Source organism: Ziziphus jujuba, chromosome 3, assembly GCF_031755915.1.
Source record: "Ziziphus jujuba cultivar Dongzao chromosome 3, ASM3175591v1".
NCBI classification, from domain to species: domain Eukaryota; kingdom Viridiplantae; phylum Streptophyta; class Magnoliopsida; order Rosales; family Rhamnaceae; genus Ziziphus; species Ziziphus jujuba.
The window spans coordinates 32,628,454-32,639,673 of record NC_083381.1 but is presented as its reverse complement, the minus strand read 5'-3'; the positions used below and the strand labels follow the sequence as shown (position 1 = coordinate 32,639,673).

The 11,220-nt window shown below is 32.5% G+C and overlaps 2 protein-coding genes across 7 annotated transcripts; both read right to left on the bottom strand.

Moving 5' to 3' along the window:
- Window positions 1–202: 202 nt before the first annotated feature.
- LOC107433433 (F-box protein At4g00755) lies at window positions 203–5,521 on the bottom strand. 6 transcript variants are annotated; one of them, XM_048477404.2, is made up of 6 exons: window positions 5,365–5,521; window positions 4,555–4,741; window positions 2,528–2,944; window positions 2,274–2,437; window positions 1,103–1,221; window positions 203–641 (listed from the first exon to the last, which is right to left on the bottom strand). In XM_048477404.2, the coding sequence occupies exons 2-6, from the start codon at window positions 4,679–4,681 to the stop codon at window positions 371–373; spliced, it is 1,098 nt and encodes a 365-aa protein (XP_048333361.2). In that variant the 5' UTR covers window positions 4,682–4,741; window positions 5,365–5,521; the 3' UTR covers window positions 203–370. The 6 variants fall into 6 exon arrangements, with proteins under 6 accessions (XP_048333361.2, XP_048333362.2, XP_015900209.2 ...); XM_048477405.2 differs by lacking the exon at window positions 5,365–5,521 and adding an exon at window positions 5,208–5,229; XM_016044723.4 differs by lacking the exon at window positions 5,365–5,521 and adding an exon at window positions 4,990–5,141.
- Window positions 5,522–8,042: 2,521 nt separating this feature from the next.
- LOC107433434 (F-box protein PP2-A13) lies at window positions 8,043–10,537 on the bottom strand. The gene is made up of 3 exons (XM_048477407.2): window positions 9,505–10,537; window positions 9,268–9,386; window positions 8,043–8,749 (listed from the first exon to the last, which is right to left on the bottom strand). Exons 1-3 carry the CDS (start codon window positions 9,817–9,819, stop codon window positions 8,326–8,328), a joined length of 858 nt encoding a protein of 285 aa, XP_048333364.2. The 5' UTR covers window positions 9,820–10,537; the 3' UTR covers window positions 8,043–8,325.
- Between the last annotated feature and the right edge of the window lie 683 nt (window positions 10,538–11,220).

Sequence of the window (11,220 nt, the reverse complement as noted above, 5' to 3'; positions counted from 1 at the left end):
ACCAAAGACCCATTTTCACAGAAAATCACAAAGGAAGTCCCAACCTTTCTGATGACATTTTCTACTACAAGATTTTGCAAAGTAGCACCTGGTTTCTATTAACCGATCCAGTCTAACCAAATTTTACATGTTTTAGAGCTTAAGCCTATGATCTTCAATCTCAAGCAAAAGTTAGTTTTTACAGGAACTTAAAACTTTCAACTTGAAATTGAATCACGCTTGTAATACTTATGATAGAAAGCTGCATAGGAGCAAAAAGCATTTTTAGATATTACAATCTCAAATAGAATGGCGCCTACTACTTCAGATTGGCTCCTGTTCTCAACCTGAAAGGAGGGGAAAGTAGAACAATAAATTTGATACATTGGAACTAGAGAACAAACTCTTCATCCGATTCATCTTCGAGTGCCAATATGTATTCAGCATAATCCTCATCAAAATCTTCAAACTCATTTATAAGACCCTGCAATTGTCTTGCACGTTGCTCTGTAATTGCACGTGACTTCCTTTTTGGTAAGCCGGGTTTGCAATCACCCTTTGCTTGCAGGTTGTTCTTCAAAACAAACCTTCCAGACGGATCAAGATCCTCAACAGCGAGAGCGGGTGCTAACGACTGCCCCAGAACTTCAACATGAGACACACTGCAGTAGCAATAAATTGAAAATAAATTAGAATGCTAACGAAGACTCTGTCATATAGTCAAATCAGCAGATTGTTATAATCATACAAATTTGTATAAAAGAAAAAGCAGCATTCTTCCCTTTGTCTTAAGTGTTGCAATACTTTTGTGAGAGCAAGACCAAATTTGACTTTTACAGATTATCCAAATTTGAAATACCGGGGGAAAAAAAAGAAAAAGAAACAAAAAAAAAAAAAAAAAAAAAGAACCACTTCATTTATTAAAACCAATACAAATCAATCTTCACGCCCCCGTATGGCAATGTATGTTACTTAAGGCAATGTGTTGACGTGGGGTCGTACAACACAGGAGAATCGGCTTTCCATGTGCTTGAACTTTACTATTAAAAGTAGCCAAACTACCCTATAACATTAAGAATATGCATGAAACCAGGGCAATGAAGAATAAGAACACAGAACAAACCATATATAAAATAAGCAATCCATTGTTTGTTTCTGTACTCTGCCCAAGAACTCAATCTGCACGAATCCACCAATACATAGGATAGGTTCTGGGAGCTTGAACTTCTGTAAGATACTTTCCTGTCAATAAGCAAATCATTTGAGCAGTTAGATATATAAGGCATACGATCAGGAAAGGAGAAATGGAGCTCCAGCAGGTGCAACAAAAAATTATCAGAGACACATGATTAAATTTTTTTATGATCACAAGTAATCATATGAGCAATTCAATAATTAGCTTTTGAAAGACATATCATGTCTGAAGTTTGGCCTATTCTATGGCGAAGCCACTAGTGATCAAGACAACATCTGATAAGCTGGGAGGAAAATATTGCCACCAAGTGAAATAACTCTTAACAAGCTAAAAGATATTTTCCGTCAAAGCAAAATATGTGTTTGTAAGTTGGCTTTAAATTTTGCTTGCTAGCATATGTGAGAGATATTTGGATTCACTATAGTACTAATTCAAATTGATTTTAATAGACTTGGGAAACAGAAAACGATAATCACATGCCAGACTTTAAATTTTGAATTCCCTGGTTGAATCACACATGAAGGGCGGCCAAATATGTGAGAGATATTTGGCTTCAATATAGTACTAGAATAAAATAGATTTTAATAGACTTGGGAAACTGAAAAAGATAATCACATGCCACACTTTAAATTTTGCAATTCTCTGGTGGAATCACACATTAAGGGTGGCCTATATAGAGCTGAACTGGCTGTCTTATCTGGTTCAGGAAACTGATTAGCAATGAAGTGACCAATAGGATTAATGCATCTAATATAATTCTGCCACTCCTTTTGTTTGTGTCTAAATGTATACTATATTAATCAGATTATTTTCAAGTACCCTTATCTTAATCTGGTGTCAAAAACTAATTTTTTAACAAATATAGATTACATATATATATGCATCATCATCTCACAAGGTAACCGTAGGAGTAGTTTATAGGTATAAATTTTACCAAATTATTTTTATCATTAGCAAAAGTCTCATCTTTGGTATGGAAGCATAATAAAGGTGTTTCTTCAACAAACCATGCACCAAAAAGACCCCAAGAAGAAGAAAAAACTAATTAAATATGAAAAACGAATGGGCAGAAAGAAAAATAGCCAAGTAATAAACTCACTCTAGCCATTTTGAATTTTTGCGAAGTGTAGGTCCAGATGAATTTATCATCATGACTTGATTCCTTCATGGAATCACTGACTAAATCCGAGGGACTTTTGGGATAACCCATTCGGAATCGAACATATTTGGCTGAATATATTGGAAAACCCAACTGAAAAAAAGCTAAGGGAAGGAAAAAGCATTTTGTCAACAATAAGATATACAAAGTCAAAACAAATTTTTAACATAACTGTAGTGAATTTAAAACAATACCTCTGAAAGGCTTAATGTTGATTTCAGTAACTACATAAAAATCAGAGTCCAACTTGTATATCAGTGTCTCAGGCACAGAAGGATCACTTTGTCCTTTGCTTGACCAATATGAAGCTCTCCGTGCAACTATGTCTCTTGGTTCCAAAGTATTGTCAATACTTTCTTCTGGATAATTATCAGTACTGGAAGCACCGATTGCCTCTGAAATACAATCCTCTGCAGCAAATTCTTTACACCTTCGACCTAAAATAGCATATGCCCTATGATCCCTCTCCAAGGTTTCACATTCCTTTGAATTACTAGATCCAGCAGAAGGCTCATTAGCCTCACAATCATTAACTTCAACAACATGAGCAACTTTAGATAACTGAGGAAACCTTCTTAAGCATAGTTGCTTCCAAAGGGCATTTTCTACCACTGCAGAACATTGAGAATTTTCACAAACTATAAGTCCCATTTACGATTTTGACATTTTTCAAACTAACAAGATGAGAATTGTTTCAAAATTGCCGTCATTACTCTAGTAACTCTACTTCAGACCTTTGACAGAAACCCAAAAAAAAAATAAAAAAAATCATTCCATTGCTAAAATTTGATCATATTGGATAGATCCTGTAACTAAAAATAAATGTTTCTAAAATTCCAAAACAAATTGTAGGCAGAAGGACTTCAAATAGCAAGCACATAAACAAAAGTCACACCACAAACATAATTGAACAAACAGTAGTGAAAATAAAGAAATCCTATTTACTAAAACAATTGGGTAGATCCTATTGTTTGTAAATTCCATTGCTAAAATTTAATCATATTGGGTAGATCCTGTAACTAAAACAATGGTTTCTGAATTCCAAAACAAATTGATGTAGGCACAAGGACTTCAAATGGCAAACACATGAATAAAAGTCGCATCACAAACATAACTGAACAAACAGTAGAGAAAATAAAGAAATGCTATGTACCATGTCCAAGCAGAAGTTGAAAACCATATTTGCAGGTTAATTATACTCTACCTCTCCTAACTATCACATGAATTTCACTTTGTATCATATAATACAAAAGCCTTCACATGACCCCCTGACTATGTTTTTGTCAAATTAGCGTAGCCATGAAATTTCATTGGCCAAATATGATGAAATTAACCTCGCATAAGAATGAAATAATCAGTAACATAATGTGTGCATGACCAATTTTGTCAAATTCATCTAACAAAATTATATGATTAGATTAATTTGAAGAAAAACATAAAATTCAGACCAACTTCAGGGGCTAAATAGTGTACATAGAAAAGTACAGAATATGCAATGGTTTCGATAGTTAAGGGACATAACAAACCCTTTATTCTATTAGATTTTCTTTTTTCCTTTTCATTTACACAAAACAAAAGAAAGGGCCCACTAAAGATGATTAACTGAAGCAAATTATCAACGCAGGAAAGGATATTTACTTGCACATATGAGAGGGAAAAGTAAACACAATAACAACCAAAGGAAATTCTAAGCTTTACATCAGCAAAAGATTTGTTGCTGCGTGCTACAGAATTACAAACTGGACACATGCACCAGAAAAATAATCGCTGTCACTGAATGAAACACATAAAAATTGCACATCATCTGGCATGATAACAAAATTTATAACGCAACACATCACATCATCACTAACAAAGCAACTAGCAGGAAAAACAATCCACCAATTATAATCCTCTCCCCATCCTATATTTCTCAAACTTTGATTCCTCTAATAAGTTGGCAACCTACTGCATTCAGGCCTCCTTCTAATCCAGCCCTAAACAGTTTCCTATTAAATACTACATTGGTATTTTCTTCCAAACATTGCAACAGAAGGAAAAAAATAAAATAAATAAGTAGCAAAAATACTTACACCATTAAAACTAATCACTCAACAACCTAACTTTCGTAAGCTTTTAAAAAAAAAAAAAGGAATAAACTTATGCGCTTGCTCCACGTTAGATTTACTAAGACTGGAATGAAAACAATAAACTACAATACATATAACTGTTTTTTACTCACCAAATTGTCGCCAGGTGCGGGAGACGCAACTGATTCGGGCAAGATCAGCTGGATCCTCCAGTGAAGTAAGAATCTTCATTGACATGTCTATTTCGAGCCAATTCAGAAAATCGATTCTCGAATCCATATCTGTTAACTATTAATTATATGATCAAAACCCAGCAGTCTTTTTGAGCCAAAAACAATCCTGAAAATTGGCATTGAAAAACACCATTCAAGATTAATAATCCCAGAAAAAAGAAAATATTTTTAATGTAAAGATGTGCAAGGCAAATTCCTACCTAGACCCACTCACCCCCATTACAACCCTAACCAGAATATAGTGTATAGCAAATAATATAGGAGTTAAAAACCATCCAAAGCTACAACAAACTAAACCATGAAAAATAAGCTCCACCCGTAAGAGAAACGAAAAACGAAATCTTGGTATATTACATTTTCTCACTTATAAATAACAAATTTGACATCAATTACAGCAACTTTTTGGAGATGATAGTGAGCGTGTACGGTTTCAATTTACCCTCAAACAAACCCCACCCCCACACCAAAAAACACAAAAAAACAAAAAAAAAAAAAAGGGGGCAAATTTGAGATTTCTAGTAATTCAGAAAATTCAAAATTGAGGGGAAAATGTAGGAAAATTTGGAAATTACATGTTTACTACACGAAAAAAAAAAAAAAATGCGCCAAAATTCAAATGATTCAACCAAGAAGACGGAATCATTCAAGGAAAAGATGAAAACTTTGAAATGCGAAGAAGAAAGGAAGATGGGATTTGGTAGAAAGAATAGAATTTTTTTTTTTTTTTACCTTTCTTTTTTCTTTTAATTATTGAGGAGCAGAAAAGGTTGTCTATGAGAGAAAACCCAAACCCTAGAGAGAGAGAATCTTCGACAGCGAGAGAGAGAGAGAGAGAGAGAGATTGTTAGTTGTGGGGGTGGATCGGCAGTGATAAAATTGTGACCGACCAAATCGAAGGCAGAAAACGTGCAGATAGAAGGCCGTTTTTGGTCATTTCATTGTTTTTATTATTTCATTGCTTAATTTATTTGGGTAAATCTCAAGATAAATCCTTTTTTTTTCCTTTTTTTTTTTTTTTTTGCGAAAATGTAACTCTTTCTTGAAATATTTCAACATACCCCCTCCAATTTTATTTTTATTAGTTTATCCTCCCTATTTTGATTTATTTTGGAAAAATGCATTTTCTATTTTTAAAAAGAAATTATAATTTAGCTCACCAACGAACGTTTAGATGTACATATATATATATATATATATATATATATTTGTTTTTTTCAAAATGAGATATTTTAGCATTTGTTCCTATATATAAAAACAACTCATTTATTTTTGTTACCATATCATCTTATACTTATTTTTAAACAATAATTTTTCTTCCCCATCTACATGCATTTTTATAATCTTATCCATGATTTTTTTTTTTTAACTAAAAAGTATAGAAAAAAGCATGAAAACAAAATAACAAAAATGTTGCTTGTATACGTGGAGAAAATAAAAAAAATATACATAGACTTTTGTTCTTTACTATTGGAATAAAAAAATTCAAATTCATAATTATTGTTTAAAAAATAAATATTGACATGTTAATAAATCCGTGGACACAAAATTTCTTATAAAATTCATAACAAAGGGTAAAAGATTTAATGACATATGATTAAATATAAAAGCAATGCTAGCAAAGGATTTCAAAAGGACACTAAAATTTAAATACTAAAATATCTAAAATATCCTTTATATTTCACAATCTAAAGCGGCTGTCTATGATGGAAATTTGTGGCTTTGGAGTGTTTATTTTAGTCCAAGCAAATAATTGGTTGCTTTTGTGCTTGAACATGGAATATGCACTAATTATTTTTACATGGAAAAGGAATGGTCGTTAAAAAGAGTCAGTACCAAAAGATTCATAGGAAAGCCAAAGTCCATGAAGGTGGAATATCACTCTCTTAATATAAAGGTACAGCGACCGTTAATAGCTAAACCTTATTTTATATCACAGTATGCTTCCACACGCCTTAGCCTATATATTTAGTTTATCGCATTTAGTATTTTTTTTTTTTAGTTCTCATAAGAAATAATAAAAAAAAAATGGAAAATGTGTTTGATAAAGAGGGGAGGGAGAACGCAGATGGGAATGGGATGGGAGACAGTAAACTAAGCCACCGGCTGTTCCAGACTGATTATATGGTTTTAAAATTAAAATTTATTAAGAATTTAAAATCATTTCAAATGGTTTTATAAAATTCAAATTTTTAAAATAATTTTTGTTAAATAATTAAAAAAAAAAAAGTAGTGGCAGTCAAACACGTCTTTATTTAATTATTTATTCATTGTTTTGAAAAAGAAACTCATCTTTATCTTTCAATATAAACACAAAAGCATTTTATATGGAAGGAGTGTGCGTGTATATAGTTAGTTTCGTTTGTAAAAAGAAGAGTTCAAAGGCTCAAGAGTGGCTCACTAGCCCAACGAGTTTGCGTGTGAAATCAAAGAGCGTTTGAAAACTGGGTCATAAAACCCACAAGCAAAGCTGTCTTGGTCATGACCCTAATCCACACTTTGACAATGAACATTTGATTTTTAATGATAGATTCTAAATTTGATCAAAAAATATCTTAAAATATCTTTCCCTCATCTCTCATATTCCTATAGGTCCTTAAACATGGAAGATTTGCAATATTATACATAATTGGGCCAATGGGCATTTTTTGGTTTCAAACCTAAAGGAATCGGATCATCATCAACAGTCATTATCGTTTGAGACATAGTATTACATCATTTAATGTTTTAAATTTGATAAAATAAAGTAAAACTTTTCAGGTGAATTAACCAAATGGCCTTTCTCCAATATTATCATTTTTAAAAAAAAAAATTTTTTAATGAATCCAATATTATCATTTGGGGTTCTCAATCCTGTTGAAAACATCCCCGTCTCATAACTTGTGAAACCATGAAACACCTACGTACTATTTTGCAATTTATTACATGCCATTAAAAAGGAAAAATTAAATCTCATTTTTTCCCCACTGATAATCACAGCCATTATACTGCTAAAATTTCTTTAAATAGAAAATCTGGTCAACAGATTTTTCTAAGAAAATTAATTGATAATAGACAACGTTATTTCAAAAAAAAAAAAAAAAAAGAAAATTTGTTATAATATCATTGAAAAGCATAAGAATTCATTGCAAAATAAATATGTAAAGTTTCCCATCATTTATTGACTCTTAAAGAGAAACTTAAATTTGAAATCTCTTTATAAAAACTTCAAAAAATAAAAAGAGGTTTTTCAGTAGTCAGAAATTTGCACCCTTCTTCTTCTTAGTACTTAATTTAAGAAACATGCTCCACCATTACTCAACTGAAACATACAATATTTAAGGAGGCTTCTTTGTTTTTTTTTTCTCTCACCATATCCAAGAATTGTTCATAAATTGCTAGCTTCATCCACCATCTTAACAAGGGATCTGTGGAACAAAAAGAGAAGTGTATATACACAAAATTCTAAGTATCAAAATTGGCACACTGCAAATTCATTCTTTTTGTTTGAAGGAAAAAACCAACAATGAAACAAACCCAAATAAGCTAATATGTACAGAATCACATCTAAATGACATTAAAATGCCCCCTTTTTTTTTTTTTTTTAAAAGACTAAACCACTATCTGATTTTCTGCATCCTGCTGGGGGCTGGCCACACATTCCATATGACAGACAGCACACACTTCCTGTATTAATTTTACACCTCCTTCTCCCTACAAAAACGATTTACCTTCTTTTCCTTCATCACTGGGACATATCACCACAGCGTCTACACAGACACCTCCTTTTGTGTGAGTGCAATCAATCTGAGTCGCTGAAAATTTGATCTTCATCAAAGCATTAGGATCCTCAACAACGAAATCTCCAGCATGGTAGTTAATCCAGTTTCCTGGATTGTCCAAGTAACTCTGGGAAACAGCTTGCTGACCATCAGAAGTTGTTAACTGAAACCTCACTGGTTTGATATCCCAGCCATGGACGTGTTCGGAGTTGCAAACCCGACGACCAAGTCTCTTGGAGGACTTGCCAAGCTGAAGCCTAAAGAATAGACTGTACTTTCCAGCTGGAAATTGGAACTCTAACTCTCCATCTACTTCGAACCACCAGGTTTGTTGCAGATAAGCAACTGTCTGAAATCTGATATGGAAAGAAACAGGATAGAGAATCAAATTCCTATTTCATCATCATTCTCTTAAAGTTCCAAGAAAATAACCACAATAAATCAATCATAGAAAGCATTGCTTTTCAACAACACATTTTTGAGACTTAGACGCATAGAAAAAGCATATCATACAAATCTGACTACAGAGCTAAAGAATGTTAATTTTGCCAACCTCCAAATATATTTCTGTAACCTGTCAGTACCCTAAATACGTCTTCTTGTTTTGTAAAAGAGAGAGAGATTGAAAATTGAAATCGAAGGTAGCAAATTAACTGAACTGCAATCAAAGACAGAATCAAATAAATATAACTCAAAATTTGGATAAAACCCAAAAACAAAAAGAAAACCAAAAAAAAAAAAAAAGTGTTCTAAATCAACCTAACCATTACCAGAACCATATCTTATCCAATTCAAAAACAGACAACAAATTTTACAACCAGAACCCCAAAAAAAAAAAAAAAAAAAAACAAAGAAGAAAATATTAACACCTTACCTAGAGTCCTCGGTTGAAATAAAATTCCAATATCTCCGATCATCAATCCCCGTAATGGTTAACGCTTTTGAAGAAATAAACAAGCAAATTCCACCAGTACTTTTATCCAGCGAAATTTCCTTCACATAAACAAAATCGAATAGAAAAAAAAAAAAAAATTTAATAAAACTGATCTAAAACAACATATTGCATCTTCTCAAGAAACAAACAGAAACAGGGAGAGAAAGAAAGAATAACCTTAGTGCCACCATCAAATGAATTAGGCTTGCAAAGTCTAGCATAGATTTCCCTCTTCCCCAGGTTATCCACCATTTTCGTCTCTTGAAAAACTTTCTCAATAATAAACCGATAATTCGAAGGTAATTTCGATTCCCAGATGAAATCCGCTGAAGAAGCTCCACGAAAGGCTCGATTCAACCTAGCTAATTTACAAATCTCAGGCGGGTCCATATACATCAAAACCAATGCCACACAGCTTTCTGGAATATCCCCAAGCCTTGGCTTCACTACACCTTCCATGTCCGTAACTCCACCTGACATATTAGCACCCATTGACGCCTCCCAAAAAAAATATATATATATATATATTTATATATATATATATCTCCAAAACCCCAAAAATCAAAAACACGAAATCCGAAAACACCAAAACCAGAAAAAACCCAGATTCTGGATTTTCGATTTCTAAGCCTTTAATTTGAACCTGAACTTGTAAATTTTCTGGGAAAGTTCAAGTGACAGAAATGTAAAGAGAACGGCGTTTAACCCAGAATTTGAATTCAAATACATGGGAGATTTGCAATACCCAGAAGCTGAATCTCTCAAATAATCCTCTCGTTTTCTCGAAAATGAAGCCTAAATCATCGAAATTTTTGCTCTGGAATCTGAAAGCTCAAATCTTTCTGGGTATTGCTAGAGAGAGAAAGAGAAAGATTAAAAGAAAAACAAAAAAAAAGAGCCTGGATAACTAAAGACTTGGTGATCTCTCGTGTGGGTAAACCAAGATAAAACAAGAAAAAGAAAAAAAGAGAAGCACGTAAGACTACGCCGTCCTTCAACGGAGGTACAGACTGTGAGCTACCAGGTTTTTGGAAGTTGACAGGGCAACAAAGAAGACGAAGACATGTTCTTATCCATTGTAACTGTAGAAATCTTGCTTGACAATCGTACTCTCACGTTTTCGAAAATGATTTTCACGCGCTACTTGATATCGCCTGTGCTGCTGTTGTTTTGGGATTAAGTTGAACGCGCTTTGAGTGAGAGCGTTTTGGAGTTGCTTAGTGAAATAACATTTTTGTTCTTTCTCACTTTGAGTTATTATTATTGTTTGGATTGGTTTTCTTTTAATTTCTTGGTGGATAAGAATGAGTGGATAATGATTTTATTGTGAATTTTTTGGCACTTTTTTCTTAAAAAAAAAAACAAATAATTAAATTGTTTCATTTTTTAATGAATTTTTTTTTATCATTTTGTTAATAGTCACCTAAATTCGGGATCTACATTGCTATTAGGTTGTCCAAGCTCCACTTTATTCTCATTTCATTGACTAAGTTATTTTAATAACACTACTTAACTAAACCTGGTAATCAAAAGGAAAATAAATAAGCAAATACATTAAAACTAACAGCTACTAATGGAAATTAGATTTAATTAAGAAATTGAAGGAATAAAAAAAAAAAATCCGGTAAAAGAAATTTTAATTGGTTTCAAGATAGATCGGTATTTTATTCAAAATTCGGATAACTTTATCAATTACAATGCTAATTCTTTTTTTCTTTTCTTTTCTTTTCTTTTTTTTATTTTTTTTGGGGGCGAAAGTTACAATTCTAATTCAATTATTCTAATCGATCAATTATTCAATCACATCACTTTTGAGGTTGAAATTAATTAAATTTAGTTGTTCAGTATGTATTAACTTTGCCATATGAGAATATTGTTTGCGTTGTGGTAGTT

Bases quoted from the DNA above. Each gene is read 5' to 3' on its own strand.
- LOC107433433 (XM_048477404.2), bottom strand. From the start codon at position 4,681: ATGGATTCGAGAATCGATTTTCTGAATTGGCTCGAAATAGACATGTCA. The intron at 2,945-4,554 runs GTGAGTAAAAAA...AATGTTCTGCAG, and splicing joins CCGCACCTGGCGACAATTTG to TGGTAGAAAATGCCCTTTGG. The intron at 1,222-2,273 runs GTGAGTTTATTA...GCTTATTGACAG, and splicing joins AAAAATTCAAAATGGCTAGA to GAAAGTATCTTACAGAAGTT.
- LOC107433434 (XM_048477407.2), bottom strand. From the start codon at position 9,819: ATGGGTGCTAATATGTCAGGTGGAGTTACGGACATGGAAGGTGTAGTG. The intron at 9,387-9,504 runs GTTATTCTTTCT...GTTTATGTGAAG, and splicing joins CATTTGATGGTGGCACTAAG to GAAATTTCGCTGGATAAAAG. The intron at 8,750-9,267 runs GTAAGGTGTTAA...TTTCCATATCAG, and splicing joins ATTTCAACCGAGGACTCTAG to ATTTCAGACAGTTGCTTATC.